This window comes from Centropristis striata, chromosome 3 (assembly GCF_030273125.1).
Source record: "Centropristis striata isolate RG_2023a ecotype Rhode Island chromosome 3, C.striata_1.0, whole genome shotgun sequence".
Lineage (NCBI taxonomy): Eukaryota > Metazoa > Chordata > Actinopteri > Perciformes > Serranidae > Centropristis > Centropristis striata.
The window spans coordinates 11,379,881-11,402,368 of NC_081519.1; the positions used below are offsets into that span (position 1 = coordinate 11,379,881).

Below are 22,488 nucleotides of genomic sequence, written 5' to 3' on the forward strand. Positions count from 1 at the left end.
TTCCACCGTAAAATCTATAGACCTTTTTCTGCAGTGTATAGTCATGGAAAAAATTATTAGACCACCCTTGTTTTCTCCTTGCTTTCTTCTTCATATTAATGCCTGGTACAACTAAAGGTTAATTTGTTTGGACAAATATAATGATAACAACAAAAACAGCTCATAAGAGTTTAATTTAAGAGCTGATATCTAGCCATTTCCCATGGTTTTCTTGATAATGATTTTGGTTATTATCAAGAAAACCATGGAAAATGGCTAAACAATGGTCTAATATTTTTTTCCATGACTTTATATCAACCGACACTGAGAGCTGATTTGCTAATACATTTTCTTTCAGTATTTTTTTTATATAAATAAAATTTCTTATATTGGTAGTTTTAACCATCCTCAACAAGCAGTCTATAAATGCTGCACTTTGCGCGCTGAAAGCTATAAAAGTCTATCTGCTACATATACATCTGGTGACCTCAATTTTGAGCTCGTCGAAGATCTGCTGTATGGACTCCATGTAAGGCTTTAGGTCCTTGGTATCGTTCGTCACTCCAGCCATGGCTGCTGGCAGAACAGTGGAAAAAATCTGATAGCACTAATGAAATTTTGATATGACATCATTTTCATTTATCTTTTCTTTTTTTTAACCTTTATTTTAATATTCATGTGTTATAGTATATGCCTATGTATTATAATGATAATAATAAATAGGCATACACTATTTGTAATAATAATAATAATAATAATAATAAATAGGCATATACTATTTATAATAATAATAATAATTATTATTATTATTATTATTATATGGTTATTAAATGTGTTTCCCACCTTACTCTAATTGTTATCAGTATAGTATATGGCTAGGGCTGGTATTACAGTGTTAGTCTCATGCATAGTACAGTAACAGGCTTTTGTCAATATCAAACTTTTTTCCATATGAAACTGAAAATTTATATTTAGGTGCAAAACATCCTCTATGAATTGCATTAAATTCGGTAAATCACATTTAATGATTCCATGCATTCATTCACAAAAACAGAGGAAATAGTGCCACTGAGATGGAAATGATATTAAGTTGTGGTTTGTGTTTGCTGACGCTGTGGATTCTCTCGTTGAATGCGACAGTGGACAAAAGGCCTGTTACTGTACTGTACACAAGACTAATGCTGTAATACCAGCACTAGCCATACTATACTGATAACAATAAGAGCAAGGTGGGAAACACATTTACTAAAAATTATAATGCTGGTAACAATATAAAAATAATAATAAATAAATAGGACTTGCACTATAAGACATTGATATTTAAAATAATAAATACTGAAAATGAAAATTATTTTGTATCAAAATTCCATTAGCACTATCAGATTTTTTTTCCCTCGCCAGTGTTGCCCAACATAAATGGGCTCCAACAGAGTGGACAGACAGACAGAGAGACTTTCGAAGTGGATAAATGGGCATTCTGTTACAGAGCACAGATACAGGACTCAAATGCAGCACTCGGGAGGCAGAATCAGGAGGTAACCAGTCTTTAATCACAGGCAAAGGTTCGGTACACGGGAGTTCAGTCAGGCAAGGCAGGCAAACAATCCAAAGGGATAAGGCAAAGGCAGAGTCCAAAAACAGGCAAGGGTCAAAACCAAAAAGCACACTAGGAAAACACTGGAGAGTAGGACACATGGTACACTGACAATATGGCACTGAGGAAAGAGACACAAAGGGTTTAAATACAGAGAGTCAAATGAGGTGATGAGACACAGGTGTGTGATTAGTGATCAAGGACAGCTGGGTAAACAGGTGAAGAGAGTCTGGCTGATGAGGAGGGAGTGGCTGACAGGTGGAGTGAGGAGGGGGCAGGCTAAGTGGAAGATTACAAGGAGACAGAGCTGAAACTGTGACACATTCCATAAAACAGAAAAAGTACTGAAGGGAAAACACCCCTTACACGGCCATCACTAAGAGTCCCCGGACAGTAGTTTCTCCTTTTATAAATATATAGTATTCAGGCATACATTACCAAACTTTGTTAAAAAAAAAAGAATGACTACCGCAACCTCAATCATATACTTACAGCCACAAACAAGTCTTCACTCTTGTCAGTCCTATTACGCATGCCTGACAGCGAGAGAATCCACAGCGTCAGCAAACACAAACCACAACTTAATATCATTTCCATCTCAGTGGCATTATTTCCTCTGTTTTTGTGAATAAATAAATAGATGGATAGGCCTGCATTATAATACATTGCTATTTTAAATAATAAATAATGAAAATGAAAATTAGTTTGTATCAAAATTCCATTAGTATCTCATGGGAGGAGTAGCCCATGTGTAAGATGCTGAAGAAAATTCCCCCACATGTATGAAGCATGTTTAACCAATTGTCTTCCAGTCAGTCTCCTCCCTCAGGTATCTGTCCCAGTGGCTATAAATTGAGATGAGATTAGATAAAATATAAACACTCTTCTGAACTCTTCAGTAAGATCTTACCAAGGAGATTTTACCTCTCAGAAGTCAGAAATCTTCTCCACTGAGCCAGCAGCTTCTCCACTCCCTGAGGGTCCACTCCTCTCTTCTCTGCCTCCAGAAGATCCAGCAGCTTGTCCAGCAGCAGCATGACTCCTCATGGTCTCCTCCTGTCCGTCCTGGTCCTCTTGTCTTTCTTCAGCTCTGCCTGGAGTCCCATGTGCAACAACAAGTGCTGTCAGTTCGTGGAGGAATTCCCTGTCAGGCTAAAGAAGCTCAGAGAGGACTATTCGCAGATCAGAGACTTCTATGTGAGTATAAGATCATTTATATTTCATTGCCAGCTGGTGCAGCATCGTTTGAAGAGCTCCCCGCTGCCCATGTAGTCCTGTCAGCTGATGATGCACTTCTCACCTCACTTGCAGGAAGCAAACGATGACTTGGACACAGCGCTGCTAGACCAGAGCGTCGAGGACTCCTTCAAAGTAAATTTCACCAATAACTCTCAAAAAAGGTTGATTCGCTGTGGTAAAAACACGCTGCTTTACAAGTATGATCAGATGATACTCAGAGCCTACAGTAGCAGCATTGTGTACGCTAGCAAAGAGTTAAACGACATGACATAACCTGACGCTCACCTCCCCCTTCAGAGCCCGTTTGCGTGCCACACCATGGACAGCATACTTCACTTCTATCTGAACACTGTTCTGCCAGCAGCCATGGCTGGAGTGACGAACGATACCAAGGACCTAAAGCCTTACATGGAGTCCATACAGCAGATCTTCGACGAGCTCAAAATTGAGGTCACCAGATGTATATGTAGCAGATAGACTTTTATAGCTTTCAGCGCGCAAAGTGCAGCATTTATAGACTGCTTGGTGAGGATGGTTAAAACTACCAATATAAGAAATTTTACTTAAATTTTACTGAAAGAAAATGTATTAGCAAATCAGCTCTCAGTGTCGGTTGATATAAAGTCATGGAAAAAAATATTAGACCATTGTTTAGCCATTTTCCATGGTTTTCTTGATAATAACCAAAATCATTGTCAAGAAAACCATGGGAAATGGCTAGATATCAGCTCTTAAATTAAACTCTTATGAGCTATTTTTGTTGTTATCATTATATTTGTCCAAACAAATTAACCTTTAGTTGTACCAGGCATTAATATGAAGAAGAAAGCAAGGAGAAAACAAGGGTGGTCTAATAATTTTTTCCATGACTGTACACTGCAGAAAGGTCTGTAGATTTTACGGTGGAAAAGTTGCTAAACCATGACAGTAAAAGAGAGTAAAATGATAAATGGGTTAATTCAGTTTCGGTAACAATGAAACACTGTAAATGTATAAATCAGCCAAAACAGTATTTTTTACATTTAAAAAAAAAAAAAAAAAACCTTACTCCACTGTAAGATTCACTGGCACTGTGTTTGTAACAAAATATACTGTAATATATATACAAGACATCTCTGTAAATTTTGCATTTATCTTTTGTAAAAAAAATACTTTTTCTCACTGTTAAATGTACTAAACACCATGTCTCTAACCAAAATATACTGTAATATTCAATGGTAAAATCCTTAATTTATGCAGCATTTATAAAGTATTTTCTTGCCAATTATATGTCAGAACAGTGTTTCTTTTGATGGAAAAAACTTTTATTTTTTACTGTAAAATATGGAATAAAATGGCAATCTTAAACGTGAAATCAACAGTGCCAATATTTTTTTACCGTAATATTAAAAAAAGTTATGCCGTATTTATTACTGTAAAGTTCTGGCAACCACAGCTGCCGTTTTTTTTTTACCATACAGTTGTTTTTTTTACAGTGTATAACCAAAGCTACTGAGTACAATTAATTAGGGTAAATTTGTTTAGTCTTATGAGATCTATAAATGTATATGTATATTGACACATAACTGTAAATGTATATTAATATATTGTAAATGTATATATAACTGATCATCTGATGGAAAAAGCCACATGTTGGAGACACTGTTAAGTGGAACTAGTTCCTATTATATGAATGATGTTTTTGTTTTATAAATTGTTGTAAATTGTTTTTATTTGTTGTTTCTGTTGCTTTTGTTGTGTGGTGTGTTTTATGGAATTGTCTAATCCAGTGATAAGACAATTGTGTTGAGTCTGGACTCTGGACTGGAAGAGTAGCAATGGCCATAGCCAAAGCTAATGGAGATCCAAATAAATGAAATGTAAAATGTCTCATAAAATAACAAATCATTTTAAATATTGCACTGTGCTGAAAGATTATATTTGAACACTTAGGGCGAACTGCAGCTCATAAAACACATGTAGGATATAAGTTTCTGGTTTTCATTTATAATCAGCCAAGTGGTCATGCCTTTCAGGAATTTACTGAAGTCTAGTCCACGTCTGCCACGACAAACCCAGCAAAAAACAACTTCCTGGTTTCGACTATGTATTTTACAAAAACAATCGTAAAAAATATTCCTCACACTTTTTGACATGAGGTAAATGACCAGACAGAAAGCGAAAGAGTGGCTCACAGGATGGGTCATAAATATTTCATTAGTCAGAGATCCTCAACTGCAGCAGCATGCAGAACTGAGCATCATCCGATTCAAAAAGAGGAAGAGGAGGGAAAGACAGCCGCCAAGTTTTTGTGTCCGGGTGGTGGTTGGGTTTTCGGGATGGGAAGCTTGTCTAATGAAAGTTTGCAGCCCCTGTGGTAACATCCTCTCTCTCTTGTTGTTCTTACAGAGACACTACTTCTCCTGCAAGAAACAGTTTGACTTAAAAAAAAAAACTAAACTCTATCGACCCAACAGTACCAAGTAGTATTGAATCTTCTCTTGAATGTTTTTGGTTTGGGATCAGTGCACTACCGGAGCAGCTACAGGCCAGTCTGTGGTGTGGTGAAGTTGACTGTGGTGTATTTTACAGCCACAAACAAAGCTGACTAATGAATAATAATATGAACTAATGAATAATAACAATTATTATTATTATTATTATTATTATTATTATAAATAGTATATGCCTATTTATTATTATTATTATTATTATTATTATTACAAATAGTGTATGCCTATTTATTATTATCATTATAATACATAGGCATATACTATAACACATGAATATTAAAATAAAGGTAAAAAAAAAAAAAAAGAAAAGATAAATGAAAATGATGTCATATCAAAATTCCATTAGTGCTATCAGATTTTTTCCTTGAGAGTCATGCTGAGGTAATCACAAGTACCAACCTATCTCATGGGAGGAGTAGCCCATGTGTAAGATGCTGAAGAAAATTCCCCCACATGTATGAAGCATGTTTAACCAATTGTCTTCCAGTCAGTCTCCTCCCTCAGGTATCTGTCCCAGTGGCTATAAATTGAGATGAGATTAGATAAAATATAAACACTCTTCTGAACTCTTCAGTAAGATCTTACCAAGGAGATTTTACCTCTCAGAAGTCAGAAATCTTCTCCACTGAGCCAGCAGCTTCTCCACTCCCTGAGGGTCCACTCCTCTCTTCTCTGCCTCCAGAAGATCCAGCAGCTTGTCCAGCAGCAGCATGACTCCTCATGGTCTCCTCCTGTCCGTCCTGGTCCTCTTGTCTTTCTTCAGCTCTGCCTGGAGTCCCATGTGCAACAACAAGTGCTGTCAGTTCGTGGAGGAATTCCCTGTCAGGCTAAAGAAGCTCAGAGAGGACTATTCGCAGATCAGAGACTTCTATGTGAGTATAAGATCATTTATATTACATTGCCAGCTGGTGCAGCATCGTTTGAAGAGCTCCCCGCTGCCCATGTAGTCCTGTCAGCTGATGATGCACTTCTCACCTCACTTGCAGGAAGCAAACGATGACTTGGACACAGCGCTGCTAGACCAGAGCGTCGAGGACTCCTTCAAAGTAAGTTTCACCAATAACTCTCAAAAAAAGTTGATTCGCTGTGGTAAAAACACGCTGCTTTACAAGTATGATCAGATGATACTCAGAGCCGACAGTAGCAGCATTGTGTACGCTAGCAAAGAGTTAAACGACATGACATAACCTGACGCTCACCTCCCCCTTCAGAGCCCGTTTGCGTGCCACACCATGGACAGCATACTTCACTTCTATCTGAACACTGTTCTGCCAGCAGCCATGGCTGGAGTGACGAACGATACCAAGGACCTAAAGCCTTACATGGAGTCCATACAGCAGATCTTCGACGAGCTCAAAATTGAGGTCACCAGATAGCAGGTAGACTTATAGCTTTCAGCGCGCAAAGTGCAGCATTTATAGACTGCTTGGTGAGGATGGTTAAAACTACCAATATAAGAAATTTTACTTATTAAAAAAAATACTGAAAGAAAATGTATTAGCAAATCAGCTCTCAGTGTCGGTTGATATAAAGTCATGGAAAAAAATATTAGACCATTGTTTAGCCATTTTCCATGGTTTTCTTGATAATAACCAAAATCATTATCAAGAAAACCATGGGAAATGGCTAGATATCAGCTCTTAAACTAAACTCTTATGAGCTATTTTTGTTGTTATCATTATATTTGTCCAAACAAATTAACCTTTAGTTGTACCAGGCATTAATATGAAGAAGAAAGCAAGGAGAAAACAAGGGTGGTCTAATAATTTTTTCCATGACTGTACACTGCAGAAAAAGGTCTATAGATTTTACGGTGGAAAAACTGCTAAACCATGACAGTAAAAGACAGTAAAATGATAAATGGGTTAATTCAGTTTCGGTAACAATGAAACACCGTAAATGTATAAATCAGCCAAAACAGTATTTTTTACATTTAAAAAAAAAAAAAAAAAAACCTTACTCCACTGTAAAATTCACTGGCACTGTGTTTGTAACAAAATATACTGTAATATATATACAAGACATCTCTGTAATTTTTGCATTTATCTTTTGTAAAAAAATACATTTTCTCACTGTTAAATGTACTAAACACCATGTCTCTAACCAAAATATACTGTAATATTCAATGGTAAAATCCTTAATTTATGCAGCAAAGTATTTTCTTGCCAATTATATGTCAGAACAGCGTTTCTTTTGACGGAAAAATCTTTTATTTTTTACTGTAAAATATGGAATAAAATGGCAATCTTAAAAGTGAAATCAACAGTGCCAATATCTTTTTACCGTAATATTTAAAAAAAGCCGTATTTATTACGGTAAAGTTCTGGCAACCACAGCTGCCGTTTTTTTTACCATAAAAACAACAGTTGTTTTTTTTACAGTGTATAACCAAAGCTACTGAGTACAATTAATTAGGGTAAGTTTGTTTAGTCTTATGAGATCTATAAATGTATATGTATATTGACACATAACTGTAAATGTATATTAATATATTGTAAATGTATATATAACTGATCATCTGATGGAAAAAGCCACATGTTGGAGACACTGTTAAGTGGAACTAGTTCCTATTATATGAATGATGTTTTTGTCTTTGTTTTATAAATTGTTGTAAATTGTTTTATTTGTTGTTTCTGTTGCTTTTGTTGTGTGGTGTGTTTTATGGAATTGTGTAATCCAGTGATTAAGAGTAGCAATGGCCATAGCCAAAGCTAATGGAGATCCAAATAAATAAAATGGAAAATGTCTCATAAAATAATAAATCATTTTAAATTATTGCACTGTGCTGAAAGATTATATTTGGACACTTAGGGCGAACTGCAGCTCATAAAACACATGTAGGATATAAGTTTCTGGTTTTCATTTATAATCAGCCAAGTGGTCATGCCTTTCAGGAATTTACTGAAGTCTAGTCCACGTCTGCCACGACAAAACCAGCAAAATACAACTTCCTGGTTTCGACTATGTATTTTACAAAAACAACCGTAAAAAATATTCCCCACACTTTTTGACATGAGGTAAATGACCAGACAGAAAGCGAAAGAGTGGCTCACAGGATGGGTCATAATATTGTATTAGTCAGAGATCCTCAACTGCAGCAGCGTGCAGAACTAAGCATCATCCGATTCAAAAAGAGGAAGAGGAGGAAAGGACAGCTGTCACAACCAAATTTCTGTGTAACTGGTGGTTGTGTGGAGGGACGGCATCACTATTTAAGGGCATGACTGTCAAATGAAAGTCACTAACACCCGTGGTAACATCTTCCTTCTATTATTATTATCATAGAGAAACTACTTCTCCTTTAAGAAACAGTTTGACTTAAAAAAAAAAAAAAACTCTATCGACCCAACAGTACCAAGTAGTATTGAATCTTCTCTTGAATGTTTTGGTTTGGGATCGGTGCACTACCGGAGTAGCTATAGGCCAGTCTGTGGTGTGGTGAAGTTGACTGTGGTGTATTTTACAGTTCAACGTTTAATGTATTGGTGTAAAAATAATTTGGATGAGGAGAAGTGATGTTGCCATGAAGTACAAAAAAAGATATCAAATAGAAGTACTCTGCTGATCAGTATTACCTTGAATGTACTGCTACTAGTATGATTATTTTTTTCATCTCTAGTGAAAACAGGGTTCAATCCCACTATGTCTTTGTAAAATTGCAGAAGGGAAAGTTTCACACTGTGGCTCAGTTATATCATGTGCCTGTTCATTTCAGTAATCTGACCTTTGTTTGTACCTTTCAGGACGGTCAGGAGTGCTTTTTCCTGTGTCCTGTGCATGTATTTTTGGGTGTTGAGCAACTAAGCTTCTTCTCAGAGACAGCAGCAAAGTCAACACTTTTGTCAGCATTAAGAGAGACATACATCATGCATGAATGAACAACTGAGCAAAATGGGAAGCCGGCATGGAATCCAGTCATCATCTTTGCATGAGCTGGATTGGTGCTACACAGGAATATTACTCAAATGGAAGTCTCTGATCTCTGAATAGTCCTCTCTGAGCTTCTTTAGGCTGACAGGGAATTCCTCCACGAACTGACAGCACATGTTGTTGCACATGGGACCAGGGGCGCAGATGGGATTTTTGAACTGGGGGGGGGGGCGAAGCTGTCAGCAAATGAAGTGCAACCAAACAAATTTACTGACTTGAAGCAGGATCCAAAAACATCTCGCCTCCTTTAATTACCCAGGACATACTGCTGGGCAACTTCTTGTCTGTCCAGTCTGTCAAGCCTTTAGACCCAATGTTTCCCACAGGATATTGTGAGACTATGATGGGGTGACCCAAACAAAGTAGGGGGCATGCTCCCTCAGAGAAATTCTTGCCCTAAAAGCCTAAATCATTGCATATGTTAATTAATTATTTATAAAGGAGAACATGGGTTCTTATGTTTTATTTAAGGCATCATATTTTGACAGTTTTCTTGTAAATTCTGTGGTGGACTCTGCTAACACATCCACATGCTCTTATTTTGAAAGCAGGTCTAACACGTTCTTACATACCGCCTTATGGTTTGATCAATTTACACTAAAAGTTGGAACTATGAGCTTGGAACAACATAGAAAATTCGAAAAAACTAAATAATAGAAAAAAAGAATAGAAAAATAGAAAAAACGCCATACACTCTATGTGCTGCAATGTAAATTAGTCTAACTAATGGAGACAAATCCTCTGTTTTGTGATGTTTGTCGCCTTATGTAGGGACAGTGGGGGAGATGGATCAGGATCACTTTGAATCTAGGGGGTTCCCCCGTCCTTAATGCTATCTGCGCGCATGCAACATCCAATCTGAGTGATCCGAATACAAGTTGACAGCCCTCAGCCTGTGTGTTTTCACCTGGCAGGTGAATGCATTTCCACATGCGCCTTCAGTGACCACTTCTGATCCGATTCCACCTCCCCGCTCTTTATGTAAGTTAACACGTACATCATTTCCATTTGAGGAAGACCAAATGCGTTGCTGTTTTTAACCAGCAGGTTGCCCCTCCCGTACCTAGTCGGATGGAAATAAAACTAGAAGAAGAAGTAGTAGTAGTAGTAGTAGTAGTAGTAGTAGTCGTAGTAGTAGCAGGCGTCAACCTCCGGTTCTGAGCAGGGAGGCAAACCAGGAAGTGTCTTAATCTGCATTCTAACGAAAATTCCAGCAGGGGGCGCTGAGTTTGGCTGCAAAAACATTTCTGTCAAAATGAGAAAACTTCTCACTTGATTTATTACCTCAGAATTTTTTTTAGGGACAACACTATGGTCTCACTCACAAGTAAAAGATCTTCTTCAAGACAATTTGATGCTAATAGTTCAAATAATGGCCCCATTTAGAAGAAAATAGAAGATAAAGAATCATATGATTTGGGGCGTCGCTACCTTTGATTGACAGGTCACTAACAAGGCGAGCCGTCATCAGGAGAGAAGTAGAACAGTGCGTATCCACGGCAACGTGTCAATAAAGTTAAAGGACGTTTAGTCTCATAATTTTGATCCTTTCACTGTATTTTCACTTAATGACAGTTTATTTGAACGCTTTGTTCAGTAAAAATGTCTTGTTCAGACACATGCAGCCTGAACCACCTCGGTGGTTTTTGACATCTGATCTCAATGCGTCCTGACTGTATTTTCACCTGTATTTAGAGCTGTCCACTTGTGTTCGAATCACTCAGACCACATGTTACTACTAACATGGTCTTAGTGTCCAAGGCCACAAGACAGCTGATCTTGTTGGAACTAGCTGTGCGCTGGGAGGAGAGGATGGAGGAGGCACAGGAGAGGGAGCAGGCGAAATACCAAGAGCTGTTGGAGGACCAGCTGCGTGCCAGTGGAGGTGGGCACCTGAACGAGGGTGTCTGTTGTAGGGCCTGAAACACTCGACGACTCCAGGAAACAACACTGAAGATATGTCCGAGTACGACGCTGAGAGTCACAGTCCCCCAGGGTCGGACATGATCCAGATATGATATACACAAAATATATGTGCTGTAATTAAAAAAAGATCATGTTGCATTAATACATGTACTCACTGTCACTGTGGACAGGAGAACAAAAGGGACAAGGAGCAGTCAGGGTGTGTAAACATTCTCACAGTGCCCTGCAGAGGGTGCTAGGGAGGACACCGCAGCAGCAATTTACTTCAATTTTCTAGTGATCCTTTGGTTGTTTTTCAGTTTTTTTTTTGTTTCAGTTTATTCCAAGAAAAGTGTTGTCTGGAGGTCATTTATAACCCTGTATTCATCCAATATTATGTTACAAGTTTATTCACATTTTAAAATGTCTTTAATGCTGGCCAAATATTACAGTATAGTACTGTTTATATGATAAATTAAACAAAATCATTTATTAATACATCTTGAAGGTTTGTCTATTTTTATATGCCATTGCAAGCTGTACTCAACTTCCACTGCAACAGCAATAAAAAATATAGTTATATTTTATATATATTTTATAGTTTCATACAACCTTTTAGTAGGTATTGTTAATAAGTTAGAGATAAAAATGACTTTGTTTCTTCAGCTTTTTATTCCATGACAGACTGGAGAATAAAATATAACGTCACAACAAGACAAATCAGTCACACAAACTCATAACACACAGAGGCACACACATACACTAAGTAAAAATTACACACATATGAAAAATATTCTCTCTCTTGCTACTGTTTGTTTTGTCCAACTTAGTTTATTTGAGTAGAAATTGAGGGATTTTACATTTTACCTTAACAACCATCAGCACTGGTGGAAAAGGTATTCAAGTCCTTTACTTAAGTAAAGGGATGGAAATGCTCCTCTCCTGGTCCACTCTACACTCACCATCACTACTGGCCAATGGTGGCGCTTCACCTCCTGCTGCTGTGCCCCTCCCAGAACTCCTGCTCCTCTCTGTCTCCCTCTCAACCGTCTCTCTATCTTCCCTCCCTCTCCCCCTTCAACCTCTATCTTCTCTATTCTACTCTGTTGATCTGCCCTGTACAATGACATCTATTGCACGTCTGTCCCTCCTGGGAGATGGATCCCTCCTCTGTCGTCTCCCTGAGGTTTCTTCTTCTTTTTCCCCTGCTAAAAGAGCTTTTTTTTAGGAGTTTTTCCCTGGTCGATGTGAGGGTCTAAGGACAGAGTGTGTCATACCATGTACAATCTGCAAAGCCCTTTGAGGCAAATCTGTGATTTGTGATTTTGGGCTATATCAATAAAATTGACTTGACTTGACTTAAACATGCTAATATCACACTGCAAAATTACTCCACTACAAGTAAAAGTCCTGCATTCAACTTACTTAAGTTAAACTACAAAAGTATCAGCATCAAAAATAAAGAGTTTGATATGATAATGTAATATATGTTAACTCACAAAAGTGACGCTTTTAACTTTAATGGAATTCTGTTTGCATGACTGGAAAATAGTGAGTGGTTTAAAAAGAAAAAAGAAAGCAAATGTAAGTGAGGGTTGTTTTTGCAGCCACATCACAGTGCAATATAGACATTTCATCCTACTCACATTGTTTTATATAACAAATATATTATTAGATTATTGATACATTTATGTCAGCAGCATTTGACTGTTGTCAGGATATGGCTGATTTTTACTACGTAATATACTTTTATGTGGTTTAATTTATAAAAAACATTGTTTTAAATCACATTTAATGATCACATTATTCATGTTAAATCTTGACCTGAAAAGTAACTAAAGCTGGCAGCTAAATGTGGTGAAGGAAAAAGTACAATATTTGCCTCTAAAATGTAGTGGAGTATAAAGTTACAGAAATGTAAATACTCAAGTAAAGTACACATACCTCAACATTGTACTTAAGTACAGTACTTGGGTAAATGTACTTAGTTACATTCCACCACTGATTATAATCAACAAAAGACTTGGACAGATGTACAGTGTGCAGTGAAAGAGATGACAGCTCTGCATCACTTCCCTCTAGTGGCGATCAGTGAAAACACAGTGTTTTATCCCATACAGGTGAACAGATGTAAAACAGCTTGCATTGTCAACATCAGCAGCAGCAGCTGCTGCAGCAGCAAGATTATTGACCACAAGAGTTTTATCTCCTCTTTTTACTTTCTTACACCCACAAGGTTTTATTTTTCTTAAAATCTATAACGAAATGAACATGAATTAAAACAATGAAACTATGATTCATTATTCAAATTGCCTTGAGAAACTGTTATTTTTTTACTTTCACTAATTCAGCACTCAGATGTTCGAACACCAACACATGGGAAAATGTGAGCTGTCACAATGAGCAGTGCTTACATAAGTGCGGTTAACACCCTCTAAGGTACATATGCGAACGGCCATACACACAGACGTGCTTACGCACTTCCACCCTAACGAACATAAATACAGTATGGAGAATTAGGTGTCATACTTTTGGAAGCATCACACTGGAGCGTGTCAATCACTGATTGAACCGGAAAGGAAATTTATTCTTACATTACTGACAACGCCCAGGTCAATCTGAACTCTGTGCAGTGGGAATTTCATAGTTTCATCTCCTCCCAAAAAGTCGCTTACTCATTAAAATCACAGGGCTACTTTAGTTCCATGTTACAGCAATACATTTATCGAATATGCTTCTTAGTCAGCTCTGTGGAAATGATAAGGTTTCTGAGGAAGTCCAAGTTATCTTTTTTTGGAAGTCATTTAAGGTTACATTTGTATGCTTTGTTTTGCCCGTGCCCGTTCTTATCACAGTTACACTGGTAGATCGATTACAGCCACACGGTTGTTCAGATCCACAGGGTGAATATGTTGCATGCCAACCTGGCAGCACACACTCATCATGACAGACAAACTGAGAGGAAGTCTTCATGACTAAAGAATTGGCGACTAATGGAATTCATGTGAAATCCAGAGGGGTCAGGGTGGGTCTCTCTCAGCAAACACAGAGGAAACTCCTATTTCTGGTTGTCAGAATCGTCATATATCGTTCTGCCCACTCATTACCTGTGAGACACACACACAACCACTGATGAATGTCTTTGTGAGTGGTAGGACAGGATGCTGTCACTCTGTTTAACCTAAATACATCACTTATAGTTTCCTTGTTTCTTTGTTGCCTTTTGAGAGAACTCCAAAACACTAACTTAAATAATTAATGCTTGCATAAACAATAACAGAAACAGACCTCTGAAGGATTCAGTGCTACACACACAAAAGCACACATACGCCGTCAAATAGACGAGACGGGTGTGAAAGTGAAAGAGAAATGTGGTGACACTGTTCGTAACGACGGATCGATTTCTTCACAAAGAACACAATGCAGGCACCAAATACTCACACACAAATAAAGACAATGTGACAAATGAGTTGTCAAAACATAACTACAGTACATCATGGAGCTCATGTGGCCTGCAAAGTGCAAGGAATCACAGGCAGGAAGATTGTGCAAATCGCTTCTAACATTACATTTCTGGCAATTTATTATTTCAGTTGAATTCAGCCTCCTGTTCCACTATGATTTGTGTTCCAACAGGGGGCTGATACAAGTGGATGTGGTATTAGCAGTCAGGTTTCAGGTAATGCTTCGCAGTATTGCTGACTTCAGAGCCAGTTAATGACAACATCAGAAACTAAGTTTAGGAGGTAAAGAGGCAACAACAAAGAGACACCTACACCACACTGCACCTGATCTTCTCCACAGCAGACAGCGTTCTGCTGACTTTTACTCAGCGATTGACAATGTGATTCATGTAAGATAAAATCTGACTGATTCAGCTTCGGCTGCGTTTCGAGGAGGCTGTGTGAATTGGGCACAGATTTCACTGAAGGAAGCAATTTCATCAGAAGTGTAAGCAATACTTACTGGCTTCCTACCTCTGCTTTGAGGCCTACAATGGATCAGCACATTTTATAACTCACTGGATCTAAATATGTGATCAAATTAGTTTCTGAAAAAATACTACAACATCAGAAAAGCATACATAGGGAGAACAAAAATAGACAAATCACTGAGAGACGTAGCTACATTAATGCGGTTTGCTTTTTTTTCGTGCTATTGACTCTGAAACAGTTGGTAGCGCTCTTGCCTCACAGCTAGAAGGTCCTGGGTTCGATTCCCCCAGCTCCATGTAACTCTGCATGTATCGGAGGAAGCATGTGGCAAGACAGGGAAGATGGAGCACTCAGGATATAAAATAGGACAAACTGGGTGATAAATAAAATGGGTTACAAAAATCATGGGATAAAAATTTATTTAAAAAATAAATAAAATAAATAATGGATGTGGTCACAGTGAACCAGAAGGTTTGAGTTTGAGTGTCTTTTAGTTCAATAAAATACTAAACAACATTTTTATGCAACCAAAATGTTGCACTTAACTTTTATGAACTGAAAAAGCACTGTGAAAGGATTATAAAAAGTTATAAAACAAAAACACTCAGTGCACTGTTGAAAGCATACCGTGCTTTTTCATGACATCAGTCACTTGAAATGAAACCTTAACTTATAAGGTGAATATCATGCTGTATTGAAGAAAGGCTTGAATCTAGCGTTTGCGACCATAAACTGATCCATACATCAAGTGAGGAGTTGGGTAATTTTCTCATAGACATCCATGCAATCTGGCTTCTTTTTGGAACAAGTGGAGTCGCCCCCTCCTGGCCATCAGAAAGACTGCAGGTTTAAGGCACTCCTGCAATGACTTTGCCTTTTAGCCTGGATGTTGTTCCTCGGTTCCAGATAAATATTTCATGACGGACATAACTAGTGATAATTTACACATTTCCAGATAATTCAACAAGAAATATTCACAGTTTCATTCCACCTAATTCCATGACCAGCTGTCTAAAGACATTAATGACTGTGCATGACGTTGGTTTTGTCAGCAGTTGCTGTGTATGCTTGGTTTAATTATAAGTTGCGGCAAGAAAAAAGCCTTCTGACTAATGGTGAAAAATGAGTTAATTCTGGAAATAAAAAACGTATACAAATTAATAGCACACTCAAATCGCTCTTACATGCACATAAACAATGCCACAACTGAAAGCCCAGCATTAGCATCTCAAATGCAACTTCAACCACAAAAAAGTCACAACTAAATGCAGACAGCATGCATGCTCTCGCTCACACACACACACACACACACACACACACACACACACACACACACGCACGCACACACACAGTCACAGGGGTTTCCCATAAAGCGGTTGCTGCTGACTCATTGTTTTTTGAAGATATGTATATATATATTTATATATACATATATCTTTGCTTCAAGAACTCAATAAACACTACTGAACCTTTACGTTAATATCATGACAATCTCTATATGTTCTCATTTTTGCATTTCAGCATTTTACAGAATGAAATCCACTTGTGTATAATCCAGTATTTTCTGTTTGGCTTTTTTAATTTGTATGTTAACATAGAATAACCTCATTTTCTGCATATTGTTGCACTTTGCTTTCTCTGGTGTTACTTTGATTTCGCAATTTTCAGAATTCTTCTTTTATTTCTTCTTCTGATCACAAAACTGTCACCATCTCCCTTCATCTATTTTACTCTAAATGGAACCATAGCCTATGGTAGAACAAAGATGGTCTTCACACTTAACTTGCATTCAAATCACTCAAAAACAGTATTCTTAATAGATCCCCTTTAAGCATAGTTTGTTCAAAAGATAAGGACTTTCAAATCTGACTTGTGCACTTGTGACAACCTTTTATTGTCCCTATGGTACTTTTAAATGGGGAAATTCTGAAACACATCTCCTGCACTGAGAGCATATAAACAGGGGGAATGTGCATTTTGTAAAGCTAGTACAGTACAAAAACAATACAGAGAGCAATAACACTTTACTCATCTTATGTAAGTTACTCACTATCATGTGATAACCAACCCAGAAGACAATGTGACAAGCATCCTTAATGGGACTTTTTCTAGCGACTAAGCTAGAAAAAACAACAACAGGTTGTATCTAAACCATAGCTCCCAGTTCAAAGTTTGCAGCAAAATTAGGCCTTCCTACGACCACAGTAATCAAATATTGAAAAACACCATTTTACATGTAATAAAACATGTGTAACTTTCAGAGGCATGTGATAAGGCATGTGATAAGCTAGTTATTTGAAGCTAGCTAGTTAATAGCTATCTAATTGTTTAATAGATTGTATCTATATTTAAATGTATAGTTCATTATTGCCAGTTAGTTAGTTAGTTTGTTCAATCAATCATGTTAGTTAGTTAGTTAGTTAGTTAATAAGAATAATCTAGTTAGTTAGTTAGTTAGTTAGTTAGTTAGTTAGTTAGTTAGTTAGTTAGTTAGTTGGCTAGTTAGTTGGTTAGTTAGTTAGAATCATCTAGTTAGTCTGTTAGTAAGATCAATCATGTTAGTTAGTATGATTAATCTAGTTAGTTAGTTAGTTAGTTAGTTAGTTAGTTAGTTAGTTAGTTAATAAGATCCCTCTAGTTAGTTAGTTAATAAGATCCATCTAGTTAGTTAGTTAGTTAGTTAGTTAGTTAGTTAGTTAGTTAGATGCAGCTAGTAAGTTGGTTGGTTTATCTAGCTAATTAGTTAGAATTAGTTAATAAATAGTCAGTTGGTTGGTCAGCAAAATCCAGTTAGTGAGTTAGTCAGTCAATCAGTCAGTCAGTCAGTTAGTTAGTTAGTTAGTCTGTAAAATCCAGTTCATTATTTCGTTTGTCTATAAGATCCAGTTAGTTAGTTAAAAGCTAGTTGATAATTCATATTGGTGGTTAGTTTAGCTCATCGTCCATTGGATGTTAAAAGCTAGTTAATCGCTAGTCAATAGACAGTTAATAGATAATAGTTGTGAAAACTGATTTGTGTGAAATTGAACCATCCCATTAACTGTTTCACATGTTAAAGATTGCATTTTGCTGTTTCAACATTTGCCTGTGTTTTTGTTTTTTATTTGTTTAGCTTTTTAAAAAGCACTCTATGTTATCTTCAGTGTGACACAAGCTTCATCCGGTAAATGAACTCTAACTTGAATGTGACATCGTGTGTATTTGCACAGTCATCACCATGCAGAGATAATCACTAGGAATGATTTTCCCTACAAACATCTTCAAAATGCCAGTGTTGCTCAACATACATGGGCTCCAACAGAGTGGACAGACAGGCAGTTCGAAGTGGATAAATGGGCATTCCATGAAACAGAAAAAGTACTGAAGGGAAAACACCCCTTACACGGCCATCACTAAGAGTCCCCGGACAGTAGTTTCTCCTTTTATAAATATATAGTATTCAGCAATGCATTACCAAACTTTGCTAAAAAAAAAAAGAATGACTACCGCAACCTCAATCATATACTTATAGCCACAAACAAAGCTGACTAAACGTCACCTGTCTTCACTCTTGTCAGTCCTATTACGCATGCCTGACAGAGAGAGAATCCACAGCGTCAGCAAACACAAACCACAACTTAATATCATTTCCATCTCAGTGGCACTATTTCCTCTGTTTTTGTGAATGAATGCATGGAATCATTAAATGTGATTTACCGAATTTAATGCAATTCATAGAGGATGTTTTGCACCTAAATATAAATTTTCAGTTTCATATGGAAAAAAGTTTGATATTGACAAAAGCCTGTTACTGTACTATGCATGAGACTAACACTGTAATACCAGCACTTGCCATATACTATACTGATAACAATTAGAGTAAGGTGAGAAACACATTTAATAACCATATAATAATAATAATTATTATTATTATTATTATTATTATTATAAATAGTATATGCCTATTTATTATTATTATTATTATTGTTATTATTATTACAAATAGTGTATGCCTATTTATTATTATCATTATAATACATAGGCATATACTATATAACACATGAATATTAAAATAAAGGAGAAAAAAAGAAAAGATAAATGAAAATGATGTCATATCAAAATTCCATTAGTGCTATCAGATTTTTTTCCTTGAGAGTCATGCTGAGGTAATCACAAGTACCAACCTATCTCATGGGAGGAGTAGCCCATGTGTAAGATGCTGAAGAAAATTCCCCCACATGTATGAAGCATGTTTAACCAATTGTCTTCCAGTCAGTCTCCTCCCTCAGGTATCTGTCCCAGTGGCTATAAATTGAGATGAGATTAGACAAAATATAAACACTCTTCTGAACTCTTCAGTAAGATCTTACCAAGGAGATTTTACCTCTCAGAAGTCAGAAATTTTCTCCACTGAGCCAGCAGCTTCTCCACTCCCTGAGGGTCCACTCCTCTCTTCTCTGCCTCCAGAAGATCCAGCAGCTTGTCCAGCAGCAGCATGACTCCTCATGGCCTCCTCCTGTCCGTCCTGGTCCTCTTGTCTTTCTTCAGCTCTACCTGGTGCAATCCCATGTGCAACAACAAGTGCTGTCAGTTTGTGGAGGAATTCCCTGTCAGGCTAAAGAAGCTCAGAGAGGACTATTCGCAGATCAGAGACTTCTATGTGAGTATAAGATCATTTATATTACATTGCCAGCTGGTGCAGCATCGTTTGAAGAGCTCCCCGCTGCCCATGCAGTCCTGTCAGCTGATGATGCACTTCTCACCTCTCTGTGTCTGCCTCCGCGGCAGCTGACTCCGTCACCGAGCTCAAGCTTTGTTTTCTGTTTGCAGGAAGCAAACGATGACTTGGACACAGCGCTGCTAGACCAGAGCGTCGAGGACTCCTTCAAAGTAAGTTTCACCAATAACTCTCAAAAAAAGTTGATTCGCTGTGGTAAAAACACGCTGCTTATATGATCAGATGATACTCAGAGCCTACAGTAGCAGCATTGTGTATGCTAGCAAAGAGTTAAACGACATGACATAACCTGACGCTCACCTCCCCCTTCAGAGCCCGTTTGCGTGCCACACCATGGACAGCATACTTCACTTCTATCTGAACACTGTTCTGCCAGCAGCCATGGCTGGAGTGACGAACGATACCAAGGACCTAAAGCCTTACATGGAGTCCATACAGCAGATCTTCGACGAGCTCAAAATTGAGGTCACCAGATGTGTAAGTAGCTGACACTCGTTACTGCTGCACGAGAATAAAAATGTAAATAGCGCCGAGTAGATAGACTTTTATAGCTTTCAGCGCGCAAAGCGCATCATTAATAGACTGCTTGGTGAGGATGGTTAAAACTACCAATATTAGAAATTTAAAATGTCTTATAAAATGATGAATAATTTTTAATTATTGCATTATGCTGAAAGATTATCTTTGGACACTTAGGGCGAATTGCAGCTCATAAAACACATGTAGGATATAAGCTTCTGGTTTTCATTTATAATCAGCCAAGTGGTCATGCCTTTCAGGAATTTACTGAAGTCTAGTCCACGTCCACCAACTTCCTGGTTTAGACTATATATTTTACAGAAACAACCGTAAAAATATTCCCCACACTTTTTGACATGAGGTAAATGACCAGACAGAAAGCGGAAGAGTGGCTCACAGGATGGGTCATAATATTTCATTAGTCAGAGATCCTCAACTGCAGCAGCGTGCAGAACTGGGCATCATCCGTTTCAAAAAGGGGAAGATGAGGGAAGGCAAGCCGCCAAGTTTTTGTGTCCGGGTGCTGGTTGGGTTTTCGGGATGGGAAGTTTGTCTCATGAAAGTTTGCAGCCCCTGTGGTAACATCTTCTCTCTCTTGTTCTTCTTACAGAGACACTACTTCTCCTGCAAAAAACAGTTTGACATCGATCTTCTAAACTCCACTTACACTCAGGTGAGTGTTGACATTCATCTTTAATAGCAATTTTATTTATTTTTTAAATATGGTCTACATGTGTGCATGCCAGATCATTTTAATAAACTCAACAATGTGTTTGTCTACAGATGGAGAGTAAAGGTCTATATAAGGCCATGGGCGAGCTGAATCTGCTCTTTAACTACATTGAGACATATCTGGCTTCTAAACGGCACAGAAACAGAGCAGCTACTGTTTGAGGACCTGCTGATCTCGAGGAGCCTAATCAAAATGTGACCTTGTTCATCTCAGGGAAAAAAACTGCTATTGACTCTGCATTCAATCCGTTACTTTCAGTTGTGAGTGTCGTCAGACATTGTTGTAGCCTGCTGAACTGTTGTCTTTGTTTTTCTGAGACTTCTGTTTTTGTCCTGGGGACAAATTTCTGTAGGACCATATTGAGTCCTACTCATTTGAACAACTATAACTGTCAACTATAAGGCTGTGATATTTATTTTTTTATATCAAATAAAATGTGTATTTTTGTATTTATGATGACTAATATTGTATTGTTGAAGATGAATAAATGACTTGATAATGAATAACTTGTTTTTGATTTACAAGGTGCTATTGTGCCATTTATTAGGAAAAGGTAGCTTGTAGAGCGCTGAAAAAAATCACACCCTGCACTTCTGCAGTCTATATATGGGGAACCACTCGAGTGTAAAGTCGACAGGCTTATGTACTAACCTCAAACGTGACCCGAATACAGCACTTACCAGCAGCAGCCCTGCTTTATCTATACTTACCGTAACTGTAACTAGCCAGCCTCACCCTCATGGCAGGGTTGCACATGCACACACACACACACACACACACACACACACACACACACACACACACACACACACACACACACACACACACACACACACACACACACACACACACACACACACACACACACACACACACACACACACACACACACACACACACAAAACAGAAGTAACAGAAGTAACAGAGTGAAATAGACCAGTCCTGCATTAAAAAAATTATCTATTTTGTGCTAATATGTTCATAGTTCACAGTGACAGAGCCAGAGGGGGTAACTGGAGAATTTTATTCATCAGCTGTTGATACCTGAGTAGTAAAGTATTTTTCAAACAATGAGATAGAACAAAAACACGCAGCTGTAATAATGTTTTTACATACGTAAATGCATCGCTCCGTACTGCAGTCACACAAGATTCCTGACTTGACTCAGGCTATACTGCAACGAAACTACTCTAAGACATTTCATCCGTCAACTGCTTAGTCAATGTGGGATGATCTGAATAGTATCATTCCAACAATGACAGTGCCTTATGCAAAGATATCATTCATAACAACTGTCTGTTAGAACATGTCAATTTTATTTTGACCTTTGTTAATAGCAGTTTTTATCAAGGGTGAAGCGTGAGAATCAGTGTTCATTCTTTTAAAACTTCCTATATAGTTTATGTTTGGACTTCTCTCTCCTTAAACCTTTTTTTCTGTTACCA

At 37.7% G+C, this 22,488-nt stretch overlaps 3 protein-coding genes and 1 long non-coding RNA gene across 6 annotated transcripts; 3 read left to right on the forward strand and 1 right to left on the reverse strand.

Annotated features, from left to right (window-relative positions):
* Positions 1–1,507: 1,507 nt before the first annotated feature.
* On the reverse strand, positions 1,508–5,815 carry LOC131968870 (uncharacterized). Its single transcript, XR_009394070.1, has 2 exons — positions 5,704–5,815; positions 1,508–2,109 (listed from the first exon to the last, which is right to left on the reverse strand). It is a non-coding gene; the product is annotated as an uncharacterized LOC131968870 (long non-coding RNA).
* Positions 2,435–4,710, forward strand: LOC131968868 (interleukin-10-like). 2 transcript variants are annotated; one of them, XM_059329916.1, is made up of 4 exons: positions 2,435–2,770; positions 2,885–2,944; positions 3,110–3,265; positions 3,851–4,710. In XM_059329916.1, exons 1-4 carry the CDS (start codon positions 2,609–2,611, stop codon positions 3,953–3,955), a joined length of 483 nt encoding a protein of 160 aa, XP_059185899.1. In that variant the 5' UTR covers positions 2,435–2,608; the 3' UTR covers positions 3,956–4,710. The 2 variants fall into 2 exon arrangements, with proteins under 2 accessions (XP_059185899.1, XP_059185900.1); XM_059329917.1 differs by lacking the exon at positions 3,851–4,710 and having other exon boundaries at positions 2,452–2,770; positions 3,110–3,378.
* A 65-nt stretch (positions 5,816–5,880) lies between the features above and the next one.
* LOC131968867 (interleukin-10-like) lies at positions 5,881–7,922 on the forward strand. 2 transcript variants are annotated; one of them, XM_059329914.1, is made up of 4 exons: positions 5,881–6,176; positions 6,291–6,350; positions 6,516–6,671; positions 7,255–7,922. In XM_059329914.1, the coding sequence occupies exons 1-4, from the start codon at positions 6,015–6,017 to the stop codon at positions 7,357–7,359; spliced, it is 483 nt and encodes a 160-aa protein (XP_059185897.1). In that variant the 5' UTR covers positions 5,881–6,014; the 3' UTR covers positions 7,360–7,922. The 2 variants fall into 2 exon arrangements, with proteins under 2 accessions (XP_059185897.1, XP_059185898.1); XM_059329915.1 differs by lacking the exon at positions 7,255–7,922 and having other exon boundaries at positions 6,516–6,680.
* An 11,315-nt stretch (positions 7,923–19,237) lies between these two features.
* Positions 19,238–21,538, forward strand: il10 (interleukin 10). Its single transcript, XM_059329913.1, has 5 exons — positions 19,238–19,713; positions 19,884–19,943; positions 20,104–20,268; positions 20,921–20,983; positions 21,094–21,538. Exons 1-5 carry the CDS (start codon positions 19,549–19,551, stop codon positions 21,202–21,204), a joined length of 564 nt encoding a protein of 187 aa, XP_059185896.1. The 5' UTR covers positions 19,238–19,548; the 3' UTR covers positions 21,205–21,538.
* The last annotated feature ends 950 nt before the right edge of the window (positions 21,539–22,488 follow it).